The following is a 23,439-nucleotide window of genomic DNA, read 5'->3' as shown; positions in this document are numbered from 1 at the left end:
TTTAAATGATCTTAATTATATTATTCAAATAATAAATGGTCCTACTTTTTGTTGATGATATCAAAGACAGAAATTGGTCATAAATCTTCCAGTAGAGCTGATTCTGTTGATTTTCCCTATGTTTACAAGAACTTATATTTTATACACTTAAATAATGTACTTATAATAAATATAAGGCCGTGAATCTTTATTTTATATTATTTTTGTTACTATAGAATAATCCTGTTCCATTAAATGCTTTTGTGCTTTAAATTTTGTCATCTCTGATATTAATCTTGTCATAACTACTTTAATTTTGCTTGCATTCAGCTAGTAGGGCTTTATGCATTCTTTTATTTATACATTTCCTGTCTTTTAGATTCTTGTAAACTGTATAGCGTAACTGATTTTACATCAATTACTTTCCTACAGATTTTCTTTTTATGTTTCCTTCCTCATGCTTTTCAATTCCATATAACTGTACTGACTTTGGTTTGCATTTATTTTCTGTAATACTTTGTAATTTACCTATTTTTATTTAATTCTACTCAATTTCCCTAAAAACGTTTATATTAAATGTTAACATGAATAAAGCATAATATATATATTTGGGGGTTGTGAAATAGAAAATATTTATAAGTTTGTTCTCCCCACTCACACTTTTCCAATTTTCACATTTTAATCTAAGTTGTATAAATCACATTGTTTTCTTTTTGTACCACCTTCACTACTACTTCCAAAGAAAATAATAACTTTTGGCATCTTTTCGAAATCTTATTCAAAATAAAGCTATTTCTATAAGATTATAGACTTTTAGACTAATACTTTAGGAAGATGACAGTGTCTCAGTAGCCGAGGACTCATGGGTGAGGGATGTAACAGGGACTGGGGAATGAGAAGCCCTCATTAGGTCTTCAGTTCAAGGTGATATAGCAGGAAGAAATCACAGCCTCAGTCCTAATCTGCAAAAGGATATCCTTAGGGTGTCTAATTCAGTACACATCTTCCTTTTTTTTTTTTGCATTTCCAAGACCCTACCATAGGTGTCTAGCACACAGTAGGTACTCATTAAAATACATGGAATATTTGAATGAGCGAATGAAGGCATGAATGGCAACAGATTAGAACTAAGAGCAAAGACCCCTGGAGATGCTTATTCCTGCCTATTCTGTCTACAAATGGGGAAGAGGCAGGAGTTCCGTGGGCTGCAGCTTCATGCATGCTGGGCCCTGTTGGTGCTGGGTCCAACTAGTAGAGGAGAGATTCAGGGAACCATAGAAAATCCTAGCAGCTATGACTGTGACAGTGGTCTCTGAGTTAGTAACATAATTTCAAGTTTAAGCAGAAGAATGAGAAACTACTTAACAAGTATCTGAGTCTGTTTGAAACTGGGACTTAGAAACTGGGGCAAGGGCAGGTCTGGGTTTGCGGCAGTGACAGTGGCTTCAACAAGGAGACAGGACCTATCATTTATTTTTCGCTTCCACAGTAATTTGCACAGTGCTTTATTCATACTAGGTACTTAATAAATCTTTCATAAATTGAATAAATATTTTAATTGATTAATTAATAATGCATTAATTGTCTAAAGTTTTTCAGAATTTTGCAGAAAGTTTTCCATTTCTGAGTTCTACCACCTTATTTCCATGGTGTGGCAAGCCAAACATGCTAAATCATTCCCCCATCTGATTAATAACTTCCATATAGTTCATTTATGGATGCGGCATGTTTTTCCTCCACCATCATTTTGCTTAAGTATACACATTTAATGTCTTCACCCATGCCTCATCAGTAATTTCTAAAAACGTCTCCACTTTTTTTTCTTCATAAAACTTCCAAACTGTCTAAGCCCATTAGATAGCAACCTGTCTTGACATAAGCTCGTTGTTTGATCTGGAGGGGAGGGGAGGTGTGTCAGTTACTGGCTGAACAGTGCCCTTCAGTGAGGCCCTGCCCCACAAATGACATAGACGACTGTCTAGCAATACTTAAGTCACCTTTAGAAGAACTGGGGCACTTGTAAATTATCCACCTTCTTATGTATTTCTGGTGTTCATATTTATTAGTTAATTGTCCATAATACTGGTGTTGAACAGTTAAATATGCAAAGCACAGATTCCTGCAAAGGAATACTATTAATATAAAACTTTGGAATCAATAAGCCTTTTTTATTTTCCTCTGGCATTAGAGGAAGTTGGTATTTATACCTAAATTTACTGTTGACATTTGAACAACTTAATGACTTGTTAACTGTTCTGATTGACTTCACTCAGAAAGGCACATAATTCACTGAGCCTGTTAAACAAAAATATTCCGTTAAAGAAAAGCTCTTTTTTTTCTCTTTAAAAAAGGTCATTAATCCACAATTAGAAAATATATAAATTATTAAAAACCTTTGAACAGATAAAAATACCTGGATAAGTCAAACATTTTTGAAGTATATTCTATTTCAAATAAAGACATAATTGGTAGCAAAGAAAATTTAAATTTTTGAAAAATTGATCAGAAAAATAAGAAGGATAAGAATATGGGCTTTGATTCCAAAGATACCCAAGCTGTCTGAGGAAAAATTTTAAAGGTGCAATTACTGACATTTATATGTAAAATCAATATTGACAGTTGCACAAGACAGCTTCATGGCTTTGAAATAAAAGGAGAAAAAAAATCTAACTATCAAACGGTTCCTTCAAAATTCTTTTGTACTTGTAAAGTGCAATCTTATTTGACAGCTCATGTTGGAGGATCATACACACACACAGCCTAAGATTGCAAATGATATTTTATTAGGTTAGGACAAACATCAAGAATGATAATGATGTTTTAAAAGAAAAGAAAATATCCTTTTAGAATCTTACTAGAGATAGTCTCAGTGGGAAATATCCTCCATGTACATGAAAAAGTTCACGATTATTCTTGTTTTTTCTAGGCCAGCGATAGTTCAGAAGTGCTGGCGAGTTCACATACCCCATTCCCCGCACCCCGCAGCAGGGAACAGCCATCGAACAAATATTCTCAGCGGTTGGTTACTACTATCCCAGTTCCATCACCGCTGAGGTAGAGTTATTCTGAAGCACGTGTTTTGCACTGTCTCCTAGAGCTTTCCCACTGGGGGTGTTGACACTTTGTCTTGACTGCCTTTCCTTCCCTACTCCATGACCAGCACCCCCATACTTCCCAAATAAACCACTGTACTCATCTCCCTATGGAGGCTTCTGCTTCTGGGAGGCTGCAAATTTAGGATGTGTTTTACAGTTCAAATGTGAGTCTGCATCTCACAATTTAGTCTCTGCAACAACCGTGGGACTCTCATGTTTCCCTCAAGGAGGAAGAGTAGGAACGTGGTATAACCAAATTCCAAAATACCAACTAGGTTTCTACTGGAATCCCGCTCAAGTCTCTCTGAGCACCTCGTTTAATTTTCATGGTGGGCTGGGTACTTATTTGAAAAAAGATTCTCTATCTCCCTCTCTCTCTCTCTCTACCTACCTACCTATCTACCTACAATTTGAGTCCGTGGATGATGTTAACTTCTAGATGCCTGGGTTTTGCCAGGCATGTGTAGATGGAACTCATTACCTTGACTCAAGTTCAAGGCCCAGTATCAGGGTCATTTCAATAGTCATTTAGACAGCCTGTGAGACTTTCTGAGGCCTGGCTGGCTTCTAATTCACCTTCCTCCTGGGTTACAGTCCTTCAGAGTCACATCCCAAAGTGTGGGTGGCTTACCATCCATGCTAGCCTCTGGACTTTGACTTTTTTCTTCTCACCCCTGTGTGGTCACCAAAAGCATGGTTTATCCTCTCAGCCATTCCTTCAGGATCAGTGGACAGTAATTGCTCACTATCTCATCACTATCAAGATGTCTTTAAAATATGTAGTCTATCTTCGTAAATTTTCTTCAGTGAGGTTGTTGTTCCCAATTACCTATTTGGCAACTAGCTGCTGATGGAGGTCCAGAGATGTTATTTAAAGTCATGAGATTATGTAGGGAATGAGTATAAATAGAGAAGACAAGGGGGTCCTAGAAATAAATGACATGCCAACTTTCAGAGGCCTGGGTAGGAGAAGGAACCAGCAAAGAAGCATCCAGTGGCAGAGGGCATCCAGTGAGAAGGAGCATCTGACATAAGAACAGAATCAAATGAAAGCGGTGTATCTAATGCCAAGTGAACACGTGTTTAAAAATGGAGGGACTGATAAATGGTGTAAAAAGCTGCTGAAAGGTCAGATAAGAAGAGGATGGGGCCTGACTGATGGATTTGGTAATGTAGAGAGAACCGGAGACCTCAAAAAGAGATGCTTCCATGATGGGGAGCCTGGAGAAGAGGTGAACGCCTAATTGGAGTTGCTTTTAGAGATTATGAGAAAAGAATTGGAACAGATGTAGATGTCTGCTTTAAGAGTTTTGCTGTGAAGCAGGTCAGAGCAGTAAGTAGAGGGGAATGTTTTTATTTTGAAGAAGGGAGATGTTACAGCATGTTTTCTAATGTAAGATGTATAGCAGAAAATTCAGTGAAGAAGTAGAGAGAAGAGAGAATTGCCAGAGGGGGAAAAATGGTCCTTCAAACGCAAGGGGAAATAGGAGGCAAAACATATGGAGAGTTTGGTTAGATCACAGACAGTTCATTCACAGAATCAGGACAGCCACAGAGGCTGAGCAAGCAAAGATGTGATGGTGACAGTATGTGCAGATGATCTTTTCATGCTTCTATTTTTTTTCTATTTTCTTTTGACATTTTTTATTGGAGAGAATTTTGAGGCCAGGAGGAGGTTTTTTGTTGCTGGTGGTGGTGGTGGTGGTGGTGATTTTTAATTTTTAATATTTCCTTTGTGGGTAGCACCTCTTTGCACCTTCTGAAAAGTTATAGGATATTTATCCTTGTAATGGAGGAATTTTGACATTGGTCTGTTTTCAGTAATTTTACTTAGAACTCGTTAATTGCTTTTGATCTGAATATTCTAATTCTTATGTTTTTAAGCTCAAAAAAGTTATGACTTCTAAAATTGTTCTGATTTTGTTGGTGTGACCATAACTAATTCTTTGATTAGATTTTCACCTAAGTGCTCTATATTTATAATGTCTTGCATAGTTTTTAGCTCTTGTCCTTTAGTTACATTTTAGGAAGGCTCTTCAAGCTATTTTCCACATTTGCTTTATTTTCCATGTCATTCCTTCTATTTAATATCGCCATTGCAGACTTTAATTCTGCTATTTCAGTGCTAGTTTCCATTTTGTTCTTATCTCATTCAGCACCTGTTTATCTCTAACTATTGCCTTTGCCCTCATCTTGTTGCATTCTTGCTTGTCTCCATTCTCTATCTTTTATACTTGCTATGTCCTCTTGGACCCTATTTAGAATTGCCAAGCTTTCTAAAATTTCCCTTTGATTCCTGCCAAATATCATTTTCTTTTTCCTTTCTCTTTATTTTTTTATATTTTATTTTTTTCTTAACATCTTTATTGGAGTATTATTGCTTTACAACGTTGTGTTAGTTTCTGCTGTATCACAAAGTGAAACAGCTATACATATACATACATCCCCATATCTCCTCCCTCTTGCGTCTCCCTCCCACTCTCCCTATACCATCCCTCTAGGTGGTCACAAAACACCGAGCTGGGGGCTTCCCTGGTGGCGCAGTGGTTGAGAGTCCGCCTGCTGATGCAGGGGACACGGGTTCATGCCCTGGTCCGGGAAGATCCCACATGCCGCGGAGCGGCTGGGCCTGTGAGCCCTGGCCGCTGAGCCTGCGCGTCCGGAGCCTGTGCTCCGCAATGGGAGAAGCCACAACAGTGAGAGGCCCACATACCACAAAAAAAAAACAAACAAAAAAAACACCGAGCTGATCTCCCTGTGCTATGTGGCTATTTCCCACTAGCTATCTATTTTACATTTGGTAGTGTATATATGTCCATGCCACTCTCTCACTTCATCCCAGCTTACTGTTCCCCCTCCCCATGTCCTCAAGTCCATTCCCTACATCTGCATCTTTATTCCTGTCCTGCCCCTAGGTTCTTCAGAACCTTTTTTTTTTTTTTAAGATTCCATATATATATGTTAGCATATGGTATTTGTTTTTCTCGTTCTGACTTACTTCACTCTATATGACAGACTCTAGGTCCATCCACCTCATTACAAATAACTCAATTTCGTTTCTTTTTATGGCTGAGTAAGATTCCATTGTATATATGTGCCACATCTTCTTTATCCATTCATATGTCAATGGACACTTAGGTTGCTTCCATGTCCTGGCTGTTGTAAATAGAGCTGCATTGAACATTGTGGTACATGACTCTTTTTGAATTATGATTTTCTCAGGGTATATGCCCAGTAGTGGGATTGTTGGGTCACATGGTAGTTCTACTTTTAGTTTTTTAAGGAACCTCCATACTGTTCTCCATAGTGGCTGTATCAACTTACATTCCCACCAACAGTGTCAGAGGGTTCCCTTTTCTCCACACCCTCTCCAGCATTTATTTGTAGATTTTTTGATGATGGCCATTCTGACTGGTGTGAGGTGATACCTCATTGTAGTTTTGATTTGCATTTCTCTAATGATTAGTAATGTTGAGCATCCTTTCATGTGTTTGTTGGCAATCTGTATATCTTCATTGGAGAAATGTCTATTTAGGTCTTCTGCCCATTTTTGGATTGGGTTGTTTGTTTTTTTGGTATTAAGCTGCATGAGCTGCTTGTATATTTTGGAGTTTAATCCTTTGTCAGCTCTTTCATTTGCAAATATTTTCTTCCATTCTAAGAGTTGTCTTTTCCTCTTGTTTATGGTTTCCTTTGCTGTGCAAAAGCTTTTAAGTTTCATTAGGTCCCATTTGGTTATTTTTAGTTTTATTTCCCTTTCTCTAGGAGATGGGTCAAAGGGATCTTGCTGTGATTTATGTCATAGAGTGTTCTGCCTATGTTTTCCTCTAAGAGTTTGATAGTGTTTGGCCTTACCTTTAGGTTTTTAATCCATTTTCATTTTATTTTTGTGTATGGTGTTAGGGAGTGTTCTAATTTCATTCTTTTACATGTAGCTGTCCAGTTTTCCCTGCACCACTTATTGAAGAGGCTGTCTTTTTTCCATTGTATATTCTTGCCTCCTTTATCAAAGATAAGGTGACCATCTGTGCGTGGGTTTATCTCTGGGCTTTTTAGCTTGTTCCATTGATCTATATTTCTACTTTTGTGCCAGTACCATACTGTCTTGATTACTGCATCTTTGTAGTATAGTCTGAAGTCCGGGAGTCTGATTCCTCCAGCTCCATTTTTCTTTCTCAAGACTGCTTTAGCTATTCAGGGTCTTTTGTGTTTCCATACAAATTGTGAAATTTTTTGTTCTAGTTCTGTGAAAAATGCCATTGGTAGTTTGGTAGGGATTGCATTGAATCTGTAGATTGCTTTGGGTAGTATAGTCATTTTCACAATGTTGATTCTTCCAATCCAAGAACATGGTATATCTCTTCATCTGTTTGTATTATCTTTAATTTCTTTCACCAGTGTCTTATAGTTTTCTGCATACAGGTCTTTTGTCTCCTTAGGTAGGTTTATTCCTAGGTATTTTATTCTTTTTGTTGCAATGGCAAATGGGAGTGTTTCCTTAATTTCTCTTTCAGATTCTTCACCATTAGTGTATAGGAATGCAGGAGATTTCTGTGCATTAATTTTGTATCCTGCTACTTTACCAAATTCATTGATTAGCTCTAGTAGTTTTCTGGTAGCATCTTTAGGATTCTCTATGTATAGCACCACATCATCTGCAAACGGTGACAGTTTTACTTCTTCTTTTCTGATTTGGATTCCTTTTATTTCTTTTTCTTCTCTGTTTGCTGTGGCTAAAACTTCCAAAACTATGTTGAATAATAGTGGCGAGAGTGGGCAATGTTGTCTTCTTCCTGATCTTAGAGGAAATTGTTTCAGTTTTTCACTATTGAGAATGATGTTGGCTGTGGGTTTGTCATATATGGCCTTTATTATGTTGAGGTAAGTTCCCTCTATGCCTACTTTCTGGAGGGTTTTTATCATAAATGGGTGTTGAATTTTGTCAAAAGCTTTTTCTGCATGTATTGAGGTGATCATATGGTTTTTATCCTTCAATTTGTTAATATGGTTTATCACATTGATTGATTTGCATATATTGAAGAATCCTTGCATTCCTGGGATAAACCCCACTTGATCATGATGTATGATCCTTTTAATGTGCTGTTGGATTCTGTTAGCTAGTATTTTCTTGAGTATTTTTGCATCTATGTTCATCAGTGATATTGGCCTGTAGTTTTCTTTCTTTGTGACATCTTTGTCTGGTTTTGGTATCAGGGGGATGTTGGCCTCGTAGAATGAGTTTGGGAGTGTTCCTCCCTCTGCTATATTTTGGAAGAGTTTGAGAAGGATAGGTGTTAGCTCTTCCCTAAATGTTTGATAGAATTCTCCTGTGAAGCCATCTGGTCCTGGGCTTTTGTTTGTTGGAAGATTTTTAATCACAGTTTCAATTTCAGTGCTTGTGATTGGTCTGTTTATATTTTCTATTGCTTCCTGGTTCAGTCTCGGAAGGTTGTGCTTTTCTAAGATTTGTCCATTTCTTCCAGGTTGTCCACTTTATTGGCATATAGTTGCTTGTAGTAATCTCTCATGATCCTTTGTATTTCTGCAGTGTCAGTTGTTACTTCTCCGTTTTCATTTCAAATTCTATTGATTTGAGTCTTTTCCCTTTTTTTCTTGATGAGTCTGTCTAATGGTTTATCAATTTTGCTTATCTTCTCAAAGAACAACCTTTTAGTTTTAGTTATCTTTGCTATCGTTTCCTTCATTTGTTTTTCATTTATTTCTGATCTGATCTTTATGATTTCTTTCCTTCTGCTAACTTTGGGGTTGTTTTGTTCTTCTTTCTCTAATTGATTTAGGTGCAAGGTTACATTGTTTATTTGAGATGTTTCTTGTTTCTTGAGGTAGGATTGTATTGTTATAAACTTCCATCTTAGAACTGCTTTTGCTGCATCCCATAGGTTTTGGGTTGTCGTGTTTTCCTTGTCATTTGTTTCTAGGTATTTTTTGATTTCCTTTTCGATTTCTTCAGCGATCTCTTGGTTATTTAGTAGTGTATTGTTTAGCTTCTCTGTGTTTGTATTTTTTACAGTTTTTTCCTGCAATTGATATCTAGTCTTATAGTGTTGTGGTTGGAAAAGCCACTTGATATGATGTCAATTTTCTTAACTTTACCAAGGCTTGATTTGTGACCAAAGATATGATCTATCCTGGAGAATTTTCCATGAGCACTTGAGAAGAAAGTGTATTCTGTTGTTTGTGGATGGAATGTCCTATAAACATCAATTAAGTCCATCGTTTTTAATGTGTCATTTAAAGCTTGTGTTTCTTTATTTATTTTCATTTTGGATGATCTGTCCATTGGTGAAAGTGGGATGCTAAAGTCCCCTATTATTATTGTGTTACTGTTGATTTCCCCTTTTATGGCTCTGTGCTGTATACAGATTCACTTGCATTATTTTTTAGATTCTACCTATAAGTGATACCTTATAGCATTGTCTTTCTCTGTCTGACTTACTAAGCATAAGAGGGAGGGAGAGGGACAAATTAGGAGGATGTGATTAACAGATAAAAATTACTGTCCATAAAATAGATAAGCAGCAGGGATTTACTACAAAACACAGAGAATTATATTCGTTATCTTATAATAACCTCCACTGGAATGTAATGTGCAAAAAAACCCCAAAAACAAAAAACAGATCACTTTGCTGTATACCTGAAACTAGTGCACTATTGTAAATCAACTATACTTTAATTTAAAAAAACGGAAAAAAATACATATACAACACTTCTCCTCCCAAATAAAAGACAAAAAAGAGTTTTAGTTTAAAATACTATCTTGGGCTTCCCTGGTGGTACAGTGGTTGAGAATCTGCCTGCTAATGCAGGGGACATGGGTTTGAGCCCTGGTCTGGGAGGATCCTACATGCCGCGGAGCAACTAGGCCCATGAGCCACAACTACTGAGCCTGAGCGTCTGTAGCCTGTGCTCCGCAGGAAGAGAGGCTGTGATAGTGAGAGGCCCGCGCACTGCGATGAAGAGTGGCCCCCACTTGCCACAAGTAGAGAAAGCCCTCGCACAGAAATGAAGACCCAACGTAGCAAAATAAATAAATTAATTAATAAACTCCTACCCCCAACATCTTCTTTAAAAAAAAAAACTATCTAGTCCATATCATAAAAATAATACAAAGAGTGACAATGATGGCATCAATATTCATTGAGTGCTCACTATGCTATGAATTTTATGTGTATTATCTTTCTTAAAAGCGATAATAGGAAAAAGAGGCCCAGAAACAGGTTAATAACTTGCCCAAAGTCACGAATCTAGTAAGCTCAATATTTGGAATTCAATCACACTTTTTTTAAGAGACCCAAGGCCTACTACATCTCCTTTCAAAGTTATTGGTAAGGAAAGTACTGATTACCATGTGCCGGGCATGCTCATGGCGCCTGCGATCTATGCACCCCTCCTCCACACTCTGGTCTGCCAGGTAGGAAGGCTGAGAGGCGAGAACTGCAGGTACGAGGAGTTACAACAGTCACAGCGCCCTTGTCCCAGCTCTCCCTTCTCACAGGCCTTTTTTCTCCTACCTGAGCTGGTGCAAGTACATTTTCTGGCTCTGTCAGCCAAAAAGAACTTGATCACAAGTCATCAGGAGCCCTGGTAGGCCATGTTCCTCTAGGAACTTGAGACTTGAGCTTGATCCAAATGAGGCTACCTACCTTGGGCATGTAGACCACCAGATGCCCTGTTGTCTGAGCTCTTTTAGCAGAGCTGCTATCAGGTTTGACTTCTGCAGGAAGGGCCAGCTGAAATGGCTGAAAGCAAACAGGAAGTGTGGAGAGTGAGTGCATATTACACGAGGGGGTTACTTTAAGAGGTGTTTTCATTACAAATTTAAGATTCACCATTTATTTTAAAAATCTGCTTAGGCTTATTAGGAAAAAAGTAAAATATATGGGCAATGCTTGATATGCATGAACTATTTTATGAATTTTAATTAATTGTCTGAGGAACAGTTAGTCACAAATCGTGACTGGTCCATTTATGAGAACATGGCTGATAAAGGATTTATAGATAAAACTTCTTGTCTTAAAACATCAACATATTTCCATTTTAATGTCTTCAAGCTAACTGATATGAATGCTCAGAATCAGCAAAAAATATTATTTCAAAAGTGATAAAGTTACAGTTGCTGTGAGTGAAATCATTGACAATTTTAAATGGGTATATTATTTAAATGGGTATATTATTTTAAATGGGTACATTATTTAAATATAATTTCAAGCATAGGCTACCCATACATGACCATCTTATCAGCTCTGAAAAAAGTACTAACAAAACAGACGCAGGTTAAAAATACAAATTTTATCAAGGTACATAATGGTCAGCAACCATTCCCGCTGCATACCACTCCCATCGTTTAAAACCGTGTGTCTAAAAAAACAGCACTCTGACTGGGTTTCTCTTTTTCTATTTTAAAATTACTTGAATCTGTTTTGAGGCAAGCTAGTTTGATTCAAGGTTGAGCTTCTGAAACGGGAACAGCCTATAGGGTTACACTTACCTTTCCTTTGACCATCACTCGCACATAAGTTGGCTGTACATCAACATCGATTAAAGAGGTGTCCATATACCTTCAAAATTCAACAACCGAGTCTTATAATTTTCAAAACCATTTAAAGAAGTGTAAATACAAAGTCCCACTTAAGGGACCATTTTAAGTGAAGAAAGTTTACAATTTCCATGCTAAACAGGTCTTAGAATATTCATCTTAAATTAATGCCCAGACCGCCGGAAATTCAATATATCAGCAATTTCATTTTTAGACCCACAAGTACACTTGGCATTGATTGCCCCTTACCCCAAAATATCTGCGGCCTGAAACGCCAGAGGTTTGCAGAAAATGGCTTGCCATGCTCCTTCATGAATATTTTATTTTAAGCCCCTAAGGCTGACTTGAATAGCCAGGAATGCTGAATCCACTAAGCTCCTGTGTCCTTAGGGCTCTCGATTCGATTCCCTGCAGCTGTTATGCAGCTGCCCCATCCTACCTCTCCTGGAAGACTGTCCCCGCGTGCACATCCTGCCCAGCAAGTCCAGCCCTCTCCCTCTATGGCAGTGACCTCAGGATTGGGGGCAATTGTTCTCCTATACTTCACGAGCAGAGGAAAGGTTTAGATTCCACATCACTCGTTAAAATAAGAAGTTTGGCCAAATGATTGTTTTTATACATGTTAAAATATTTGAAAATGCAGCGATGATTCAAAAATCACAAACATTATGGCAGGTAGGACGATACAGGGGTGACAGGCTCAGGTTTTGGCCACACAGGCTTGTGAGGACTGACTCCACCTTCCCCTTCCTGCTTTATTACCCTGGACCACCTTCCTTAACCTTTCTAAGCCTCTGTCTCCTCACCTGTAAAATGAGGATACAAATAGTGCCTATGCCCTAAGATTGCTAAGAAGACACGTGCACCATGCCTAGTACATAGCGGTAATAAAGCATTGTTACAATTATTGAAAAATTAAAATAATAAAAAGTAGAGTCAAGTTTTCCTACAACTTCATGTTTATTATCTACCACTTTAACTATGGATTACAGATTCTTTTTTTTTTTTTTTTGGCGTTATGCGGGCCTCTCACTGTTGTGGCCTCTCCCCGTTGTGGAGCACAGGCTCAGCGGCCATGGCTCACGGGCCCAGCCGCTCCGCGGAATGTGGGATCTTCCCAGACAGGGGCACGAACCCACATCCCCTGCATCGGCAGGCGGACTCTCAACCACTGTGCCACCAGGGAAGCCCCAGATTCTTTTTTGTGCTTAGGGCCACCTAAAGTTCCTCTGCCCCGACCTACAAGGGTTTTGCATGTGCTGTTTTCCTCTGCCTAAAATAATCTTCTACCAGTCCTTTGCAGAGCTCGCTACATCTTATCCTTCAATTTTCAGTGCTCACGTCCCTGGCTTTCCCTTTTTCTCCAGCCACCCCCTACACCGCCAACCACCAGACTACACACACCATTGTTCTCCATCCCTGAACTCTGTCCTTTTCCTACGGCACTCTTCTCCCTTTGTAATGACCTATTAGATGCCTGCCTATGTATTGTCTGCCATCCCCACTGGGCCGTAAACCCAGGAGAGCAGGGACTGTATTCAGAACAGGCTGGTTACAGTCTCCCAGTACATGGCATGTAGTAGGCATTCTACAGCTATTGGAGGAATAGAAGCAGGAAGCATACATGAATGAATGAACTTTCATGCATACATCCATGTGCCAATGAAGATAACAAGGAATTTTAGTGTAATAGTTTGGACAGAATCATGCGAATGGAAGGATTTTTCTACTTAGACAGGAGAAATGTCACCAGTCCTTGAAAAGGTACATGCACGGGGAAATGAGGAAAGTTTTCATCTGAGGATTAATGTTGAGTAGCTAATCGAGCTAAAAGGAGAAAGAGGTACACATTCACTGAACTCCAGGAATAAGGTCTAAAAATGGAAAGGACTTAAAAGGATGAAAAAGGGAATGTTTAACTGAAAAACAGCAGAAAGGGAAGCTCGGGAGTTGGAGGAACAGAGAACATGCAGTCAGCTGGAGGAGGGCTGGAATGGAAGGCAGCCCTTCTTAAAGGTAGGTGACCTGGCAGCAAGTGGGCAGAAGGACGGTTGGAGGCGTGGGAGATGCAGCTGAGTGTGATAAGGAAGGGCTGCACCGAGAGCCGGCCCCCATTCACACCGGCCAAAGATGGACACACCCCAAGTGCCCGTCAATGGGTGAATGGATAAACAAAGAGGTGGTCTCTCCATTCAATGGAATATTATTCAGCCACGAATATGCTACAACATGGATGAACCCTGAAGACATTATACTGAGTGAAAGAAGCCAGACACAAAGGCCAGATATGATTCCATTTATATGAAATATCCAGGATGGGTAAACCTATGGAGACAGAAAGCAGATGAGTGATTGCCAGGGGAAGGGGGGAAATGAAGAGTGACTGCTTAAGGGGTATGGGGTTTCCCTATGTGTGAGAAATTTTCCTGGAAGCAGATAGTGGTAATGGTGTCACAACATTGTGAATTTACTGAATGCCACTGAGTTGTACAATGGAAAGGGTTGAAATGGTGAATTTTAAGTTATGTGTATTCTATCACAATTAAAGAAACCAAAGTTGGACCTAAGACTGAGGGTTCACATTCTGGCTTCTCCAATTACCATGTTTACTTTCACAAGACTCACCCCCCTTGGGTAGTTCCAGGATAACAATCTCTCCCACGCCACTGGGTTACTGAGAAATTAAATGTGATAGAGCATGTAATAAAATCCCTCAAAAATAGAAATGCCTTTACTACAACTCATGAATGTAAATGTTCATTGATTCCATCATCAGTAATCATTCATTCATTCATTCATCCATTTACTCCTGTACTTACTGAGCTCCTAATGGGTGTCAGGCACTGTTTTAGGTGTTAGAGACATAAAGAGGTAGGAACAAACAAAACAAAGTTTCTGCCTCAACTACACATTTTTCAAAATACAGGTAAATTGAGAGTTTGTCAGGTAGAAACAAAAAAGCAGGGAGAGGTGGAAGGACGTGCTGAGGCAGGGGTGGTACTGGTCTATACTGGATGGTGAGGCAGAGAGGCCTCTATAATAAAGTGACATCTGAACAGAGGCCTGAAGGGCACGAGGACACCTAGGGTGAGAGCGATACAGGCAGAGGGAGGCACAAGGACAAAAATACTGGGGCGTCAGTGGGTCTGAAAGGGCTGGAGAAGCAGAAAGGTCCTGAACATGGATCCTGAAGTCATCAGCAGGATAGAGGAAGTGAGCCAGGACCTGGAATCTTCAAGGAGGGAGGCAGATGGCCCGGGTGTCTTTAAATGGCTTCAACAAGGAACCGTGGAAGGTGACACAGGCTGATGGTGTGAATGTCACAGCTGTGGACAGTTGTGGGTTGGGGGAGAGAAGCTGCCAGGATGTGGGGATGAGGGGTAAGCAAGCAGGGAGTGCGGGGGTGAAACCAGTCAGGATGTAGGACATGGCCTGGGAAGAGGTGGCAGCCAGTGATAAAGAGGCCGTTGTTCATGTTTAAGAACTCAAGGGGCTGTGACTGAGAATGAAAATAGCAAGAAATGCCATGAAATACATGCATAATAAAATGTCTTTACCTATATACAGCCAGGTCCAGGACGATCTGGTTACGCTTTTCATCATCTCTCAAAGAGAAGTCAAGTCTAAGGAATAATCCATTTGGGGGGAAAAAGAGAGGATGTCTTTAGTGATATTTTATAGATAACCCCATGCCAGTATCAAAAGAAAATTTGATAAAAACTATGTCATAATCTTAACGACAAACTATTTTGGTAGCTGGTCAATAAAATCTGTTAGTTTAAAAATTTCAACAGAAACCTACAACATATTCATAAATTATTCCTGTTTACATTGTTTCAATATGAGAATCCTGAACTACATTTAAAAAAAAAAATTAGCATCGGTGCAGAGACAGAGACACCTGGTGGTTAAAGTTTTCTTTTCCATTTCATTCTGGTTTGCTAGAAGCAAACTAAAACACGGAATTATTGATGGGGAATTACACGTTGCATTTCCTTGCCCTTATCCAGCATTCCATTCCTTAAGTTTTAAGCAGTCTTGTCTTTTTTCTTCTCCTTTCATTGGTGACCTTTCCCTAGTCTCCGGAAATGCTGAGATGCTGCCCATGATCTATCACTTCCATTTTATAGAAGAAGAAACAGGCTCAGAGAGGCTGACGTAGCTAGGAAAGAGGTCATGTGAGCCTTGGAGGCAGGATTTCAAATCTCTAAGTCTTTCAGCTGTACCCTGAGATTGAGTCCTAGGTATAACTTCCATACTGTCGATGTACTGTTCAGAATTACTTGGTCAATTTTATTTTGAATATTTCACTTATCATATTATTCTGCAAAGTACAGTAGCCCAACAATATTAAAGAATGTAAGCTAAATTGTTTGGAGAAATGTAACATTAGCCCTAGGTTTGGCGGCCAGCAGGATGTCTGCTTGTGGCGGTCACTCTCACTTGCTTTCAGCACTCCTGCCGGGTGGGACCTCTTCAGGTGCTCAAATGACCCATGCATTCTTGATCTCATCCCTGGGGCTTTTCTATATGCTTTCCCCTCTGCCTTGATTGCTTATTCCCCCATTTTCCAGCCACCAACTTAAACTCTCCCTTCATATATCTCTTGAAAGGTAATTTCAGGGAGGTTTTCTATGGCAGAGACTGATATTCCCCACTGTCTGCTCCCCCTTTATCCATAGTAACAGGGTCCCTGATTTTAATGAGGATTATGGCTCTGCAGGGTAAAGACCAGATTCCCCAGCCTCCCTGGCAGCTAGATGAGATCATGTGATTTAATTCTGTAAAGAAAATGTGGTTTGGTGCTTTCCAGGAATTTTCCTTAAGAGAGGGGGTGTGTGCCACTTAACAGGCTATTGCAACCGTCCAGGCAAGAGGAGGCTGACTTCCTCTAAGGTGGTGGCAATGGAGTGAATGAGAAGGGGTGGGATTCTGGTAATTCTGAAGGAAGAGCTCACTGACAACACGAGGGAGAGAAGAACTGAGGATGAATCCGAGGCTTCAGTCTTGATACCAGTGGATGCTCACTCCTGAGCTGGAGGACACTGAGGACCTGATGGTAAATGGTTGTGGGGATAGAAGTGAGGATGTCTGCTTTAGCCACGATAAGCCTAGGACACATAGCTTATATCCACATAGGAGAGCAGATAGCTAGGTGCATATACAAGTCTTGAGCTCAGGGAAGAGGTTGGGTCTGGTTGTAAGTAATGGAAGGATAGTGTTAAAATCATGGGATTTGGTGAGATCTCGAAAGAGTGAACGTGGAAAGAGAAGACAGCTGAGGAGTTTGCCCCAGAGCACTTAGGAGACAAGACAGAAAGGATCCAGCAAAGCAGAAGAAGATGAGAAGGTAGTAGGGTCAAAGAATCAGAAGCAAAGGGAAGAACCTGTTTGGAGAAGGAAAGTATGATCAATCTGGGCAGATCTGTTAGGTCAAGTAGACGGCTGAGATTTGAAAAGATGTGACTGAATATAGAAATGATGTGAACATGGAATATAAAAACGATGGGACTGCAGAAGCTTCTGTGGTCTCACTAGGGGCACGCAGAGCCCAGAGGGTCTCCCTTAAGCCCTGCTGTAGCCTGAAGAGAGTCTCCCCACTAGAGTTTTAAGTTCCTTGAAGGCAGAAATCTGTCATATTCACTTCTGTATCCCCAGGGATTAGCATCATGTGTTGTGCTGCATTCATGACTTCTGGATAAAGAAGGGGTGTGTGAGAGTGTGTGTGTGGGGTGGGGGGGGTGAGGTGGGGGTGAGATTATGAACTTGATCATGGAAACCACTAGAAATGGGTTAGCATGGGCAAGTCAGACACACCACCTATTACCTACATGGCCTTGGGCAAGTCATTCACCTCTCAGTTCTAGTTTTTGACCTGTGAAGAAGAAATACTGCCTACCACACAAGACTGCTGTGAAGGTGACGTGAATGACACCTAGGAGTGATTTAGGACAGCACCTCTTCTATTGTGGTAACAGCACAGCAAATGAAATGATCAAAGTAAACAGGTTTTGAGTAATGAAGCCAACGAGATTGAGTTCGTAGGCTTTTTGATCTGTGTTTTGACTAGAAAAGGCCTTTTCTGCCTGCTTTCTAGTTTTAAATTTTAAAACAGCTAGATACTACCATACATGAGGATTTCCAGTTGGAATATTCTTCCTCTCTCATCAACTCCGTTGAGGTATTTATATCAATTTCTTTCCTTAGCTCTTGAATGCTTTGCAGATGTGTTCCAGAGTATTAAGTAGGTGTATAGGAGATTTATCAGTATCCTCAGCCAGTTTGTTCATGGCAGACTTTTAAAAATTAAGAAACACAACAATAATGCACTTGGAGTTTTCAGGCATAAAACTGCACATGGTTCAAAGTTTCAGGAGACACAGAAATAACTAAGATTTCCATATGCCAAGTTCATGTTTTGGATGCCAAGAAAACGAAATATAACATTACACACTTGAAAGCATAATGATGTTCTGCTTTCAAATACACACAAAATGACATTCTTATTAGGCTCATCAAGTTTGTTAAGAGTGGTCAGATATATTCTCTGCAGAGCAAACGTGTCATTGAAACCATCGTATGACCAACACCACACAGTCTGCTTCTTCAAGTATCCACTCGGCCTCACTTACTTGGGCTCATTTACATTCAGGGCTCTTCCATTCTCAGAGATCAGCACCCTGGGTGGTTTCACTTTCTTCTTTTTTTCACTTAATATTAGGGGTAGGTGGGAACAAGGGGAGGGAGAGAGAAAAAAATAAACAAAGATAATATAAAAGCAATTAATGTGTGAAACAGTTTAAGAAAAATTAATCAGGTATTTGTGAATACATCAGCAATTCACTGCGATGAAGTCCATTGCTGGGAACTGACAACCGAGCCAAATTTCTGTGTGATTATATCTATATCTGTAAAGCGAAAATGTGACCAAGACAATTTGCCAGATAATTCGAATGGGGGAGAAAACTCCTTTTCATGAGGTAGCCACGAATATTTAAATGAGTCTATTTTATGCATGATTTACTCAGCTAACTGTTAATTCCCCATTTGTGTATACATCTTCTACTTTAGTTAAAATTACAGTTTTTAAAATGCCAAATAGAATCTATTTTATAGAAATAAAAATACCAGTACATAGGATCTACATAAAAGGATGTCTATCACAGCATTAACTGCAGTGGCAAAACCTTGGAACCATCAAGAATGTCCATCAATGGAGGAATGATTGGATTGACTGTGGTACATTCATGCTATGAAATATTTTGCAGCTATTGAAAAATGTGTTCACTCTTTACCTACTCGTCTAGAAAGTTATAGAAAAGTGTTGATGATGATTTAGTGAGAACAAATACATAAAATATAAGTCCACTTTTGTTTTTAAGAAAAGACCCTCAATCCTACGTTTGCAGAAATCATTTACATGATTGTAGCAGGTGGAGGAAGTTCTGGTAGGATGGACCCAAGCCTGTTAACTCTTATTACCACGAAGGGGCAGAGATAGGAGGAAAATAAATGGAGCAGAGAGGAAAGATTCATGGAATAACATGAAAGAAAATGTAGAACATAAATTCTGTTTATTTAGACATTTACTGAAAATACATAAAAACTTTAAAAATATGGACAAGCTCTAAAAGATCAGATGGACAAATCTGTTTAAATGACAGAACTGCCCGCAATTCTTTGTCTTGGATTTCTGTTGTTCTTTTAATACAGATTTTATGTCATTTAACTTTATTTTATAATGTAAATTTATTCACATTTTTCTGGATCTTAAACTAGGTTCTCAGGTCCAATTAAGTTCATGTTTCCATAAACTACATTATTCTCCGTGACACAGGACAATTAGAGGGTATTCAGAAGAGGAAAACATCTCAGGAACCCATTAGGTCGTGTAGACTACAGCACACTGAACAGAATGGCTTGGATAACTAGTATCTGTAAACCAGGCCATGCTCTTATTTGACACATTTAAAGTTGTTAAAAAGCTAAGGACATAGAAACAAAACCCTACCTAAAATGCCACGATTCATGACATTCTAACTAACACAGATTTAACACAGATAATGGGTAAAACAAGGTACAATCATGAAAATATACTCCATCACCCTCAATGATAGGATAAAATGGAATACCTTAATTTTTCTTGGTCTTTCCGTTGTTTTTCCATATGTCTCAGAGTTTCCAATCTAGATTCAGGAGTATACAAAGAGGGCTTATTCCAGAATTCCAGGTCGTCTTCACTGTTGCCTAATTTATTTTTCTTACATTCCCCTTCTTGTATTTCTGGTGCCTGGATGTCATCTTTGCTCTCTTCAGAAGATGGGCTAGAAAAGAACACAGGGCACGTTAAAACCAATAATAATGGACGTCTGAGTTTCATCCTGAATGCTGCCCCTTAAATATCTATATTTTGTGTGTGTGTTATCTTCTTACCTTTGAATGACAAAATGTGTCTGAAAGAGGGCCTATCTGAGCCAAGTTGGAGGAAATTAGTGCCACAGCATTGGGGCAGGCCCACCTCATCTATCACCAGGAATATTGCAGTAATCAGGTTCAAGGGTTCATAGACCTGGCCGATGTGAGTCACCTGGGGAGCTTTATACCCAGTACAGATTCCTGGGCTCCCGCCAGAGTCTCTCCAGTTGATCTGAAGTGGGGTCCAGGACCCTTGCTTTACAATATTTTGCAGGAGGTTCTGATGATCAAACTCAGGGACCACTGGGCCTTAGCAATCACCCCACCTCCAGTCTTGAACCCTCCAATTCCATCCTCCACCCTGCTCCCAGAGGAATCTTTCTAAAAACTTTAATCATATTATTTCCAGGCTCTTTAATGATTCTCTACCTCTAAAATTCTCCAGTGGGATACATGCGATTGCCCATGGTATGGCCTCTAACTTCTCCATTTTTCATGGATAACTTTAGATTTTGTAGCTTTATGTGGCAATGGTGCTCTGCTGTCTTTTTTATTCATGGTTTGTGGACTGTCAGAGAGTTACATGATGGCTCCATATGGCATCAAATAAGTATTGTATATTCAACATTCATTCAACATGGATTCAAGTAATATTTATTGAGTGTCTTTCTGTGTGCCAGGCACCAGAGACAGCCCTAGTCAAGACAGCAACATTAATTACAGGAGACTCTGCTCTAGCAGAGAGAAAAGGACACCATGCAAACGGTACACAATTAGGATAGGCTCTCTCCCCTCACCTCTCCCTAGAGTATGCTCTGTTACAAAGCGACATTAAATGAAAAAATCTACAGGAAGCCTTTGGCACCAAAACAGTAAGTGCTCATTAAATGTTAGATTTTGTTATTGTTGTTACTGAAACGAGATGACACAAAATGCTCATTTAGTTGACCTTCAAATAAGATGCTTTGGGAAAGGAGGGACAAAAACTACCAGAATATGAAATTTAAATAGTATAAACGGAACACAGTAAAATCTGCTTAGATACCTTACGTATTATAAAATGCAACTAGACAGTTTTATAAGCAAAATAGAGCAAATTACTGAAAATAAATGCTTTGCCACATAGCTATGGTTCTTTACAGTACTGGAAAAAAATCTATTAAGGGAATCTGTAATATTCTACAATATTTTAGCTAATGGTCACTGAAATAATTGGTTTCATTATCATTAACAAAAATTTTGTTTGGAAAACAGAAACAAACTCACAGACATAGAAAACAAACCTATGGTTGCCAAAGGGGAAAGGTGGGGGGAAGGATAAATTAAGAGTTTGTAAGACAGATACATACTACTATATATAAAATAGATAAACAACAAGGATCTACTATGTAGCACAGGGAACTATATTCAACATCTTGTAATAAGCTATAACGGAAAAGAATCTGAAAAAGAATATATATATAACTGAATCACTTTGCTGTACACCTAAAACTAACACAACATTGTAAATCAGCTACACTTCAATAAAAAATTGAAAAAAAATATGTGGACAAAATGAGTTTGTTCTAGAAATTCAAGGATGGTTTAATATTGAAAAATCTATTAATGTTAATTCAACACAACAACAGGAAAACATGATTATCTCAATAGATGCAGAAAAAGCATTCAATAAAAATCCAGTATCCATGATGATAAAAGCTGTTTATCAACTTGGAATAAAAGAAAACTAACTTAATTCTACCAAAGCCTCACAGGAATCATTATACTTAATGATGAGGAATTGGAAACATTCTTTTAAAAGTCAGGAACAAGATAACAGGTACCCATTCTTTTTTTTTTTTTTTTTCAGTACACGGACCTCTCACTGTTGTGGCCTCTCCTGTTGCAGAGCACAGGCTCTGGACGTGCAGGCTCAGTGGCCATGGCTCACGGGCCTAGCCGCTCCGCGGCATGTGGGATCTTCCTGGACCAGGGCACGAACCCGTGTCCCCTGCATCGGCAGGCGGACTCTCAACCACTGCACCACCAGGGAAGCCCACAAATACCCATTCTTACTGCTATTATTCTACCCCGTACTGGAGGCTCAGCAGGCACCATAAAAAATAAAAATCAGAGGTAGAAGGATTAGAAAAAAATTTTAAGTTGCTGTTTATTAAAAAAAAAGGGTTTGTCTACATAGAAAACACAGGATAATCTACATACTAACTGTTGCATCTTTTAAAAAAGTTCAGCAAGATTGCATAATACAGTATCAGTACACAGAAACTATTTATCTCTATATACATCAGAAAGACCCAATTAAAAGCCTATTTTTAAAATCCCATTCTACAAGATACTTAGAAATAAATCTAATAAGAAATGGTGTAAAACCTTTATAGAGAAAAATTATAAAAACTTATTGAAGGACTCAGAAGAAGGTCTAAATAAATAGAGCTATTAAAAAGTTCAGCAAGGAAAGAATCAATGTCCTGAAGATGTCAACTTTCCCCTTATTAACGTGTAAACTGAATGCAATTTAAATCAAAATCACACTAGGGATCTGCGGGGAATTTGAATGGCAGATTCTAAAATTCTCACAGAAGAGTAAAAAAGAGTCAAGAAGAGCCAAGATAATTTGAAACACGAAAATATTTCCTACCAAAAATCAAGATTTATAGAAATTGAAACCATGTGGAGGTACTTCCATGGAGGAGTCCAGAGAGCCCAGAAACGGGCCCATGAATCACGAGAAGACAGTATGTAATTCGGGAGGAGGATAGCACTTTAATCAATGGGGCACAAACAAACCTGTGTGGGAAGTGATTAGCACCCTACCCCAAACTGCTGTGAAGTTATTCCAGATAGACAGATATGACACTGGGGTATTGAAAAATTTCATAAACAAGATCAGAACATATAAACATAAGTTTAACTACATTAAGACTTCTAAATTCTATAAAACAAGCACTTATCAAAATTAAACACAAGTCACAGACAGAGAGAAGATACTTGCAAAGCTCATAAGGACTAAAAAATTTGCATCTAGAATATAAAAGAACTATAAATTAATAAGAAAAAAAGTACAACTTATTTAAAATAGGCGGAGGTCTTGAATAGAAGAAATCTGAATAGCCAACAAACATATAAGAAGACATTTAAGATACTGAAACTCACTCGTCATTCTAGAAATTCAAACTAAAACATTAGATGCTATTTAACAACCAACTTGATTAGCCAATGTATTAAGAGATCACATTATCTACTACTGGCAAAGATTAGGAACTCTCCTATACTGCTGATATATGAGTTAAAATTAGTACACTTTAAAAAACAATTGGGCAATGCATATAAAGTGGAAAAGATGTTTATAATTAATATGTAGCGATTGCTGAATACACTACAGAAACATCCATA

General features: G+C 38.8%; 1 protein-coding gene across 2 annotated transcripts in view; it reads right to left on the bottom strand.

Annotated features, from left to right (window-relative positions):
- The window catches only part of DNAAF11 (dynein axonemal assembly factor 11), a 71,906-nt gene that overhangs the window by 16,144 nt on the left and 32,323 nt on the right, over positions 1-23,439 (bottom strand). For both annotated transcript variants that reach the window (XM_082601096.1, XM_082601095.1), the window contains 5 exons: positions 19,764-19,955; positions 18,264-18,341; positions 15,189-15,254; positions 11,584-11,653; positions 10,739-10,834 (listed from right to left, as the gene is read on the bottom strand). In XM_082601096.1, coding sequence (XP_082457222.1) covers positions 10,739-10,834; positions 11,584-11,653; positions 15,189-15,254; positions 18,264-18,341; positions 19,764-19,955 — 502 coding nt within the window. The remainder of the gene's footprint in view (positions 1-10,738; positions 10,835-11,583; positions 11,654-15,188; positions 15,255-18,263; positions 18,342-19,763; positions 19,956-23,439) is intronic.

This window comes from Mesoplodon mirus, assembly GCF_964341445.2.
Source record: "Mesoplodon mirus genome assembly, chromosome: 16".
NCBI lineage: Eukaryota > Metazoa > Chordata > Mammalia > Artiodactyla > Ziphiidae > Mesoplodon > Mesoplodon mirus.
This window is presented reverse-complemented; position numbering and strand designations above follow the sequence as displayed.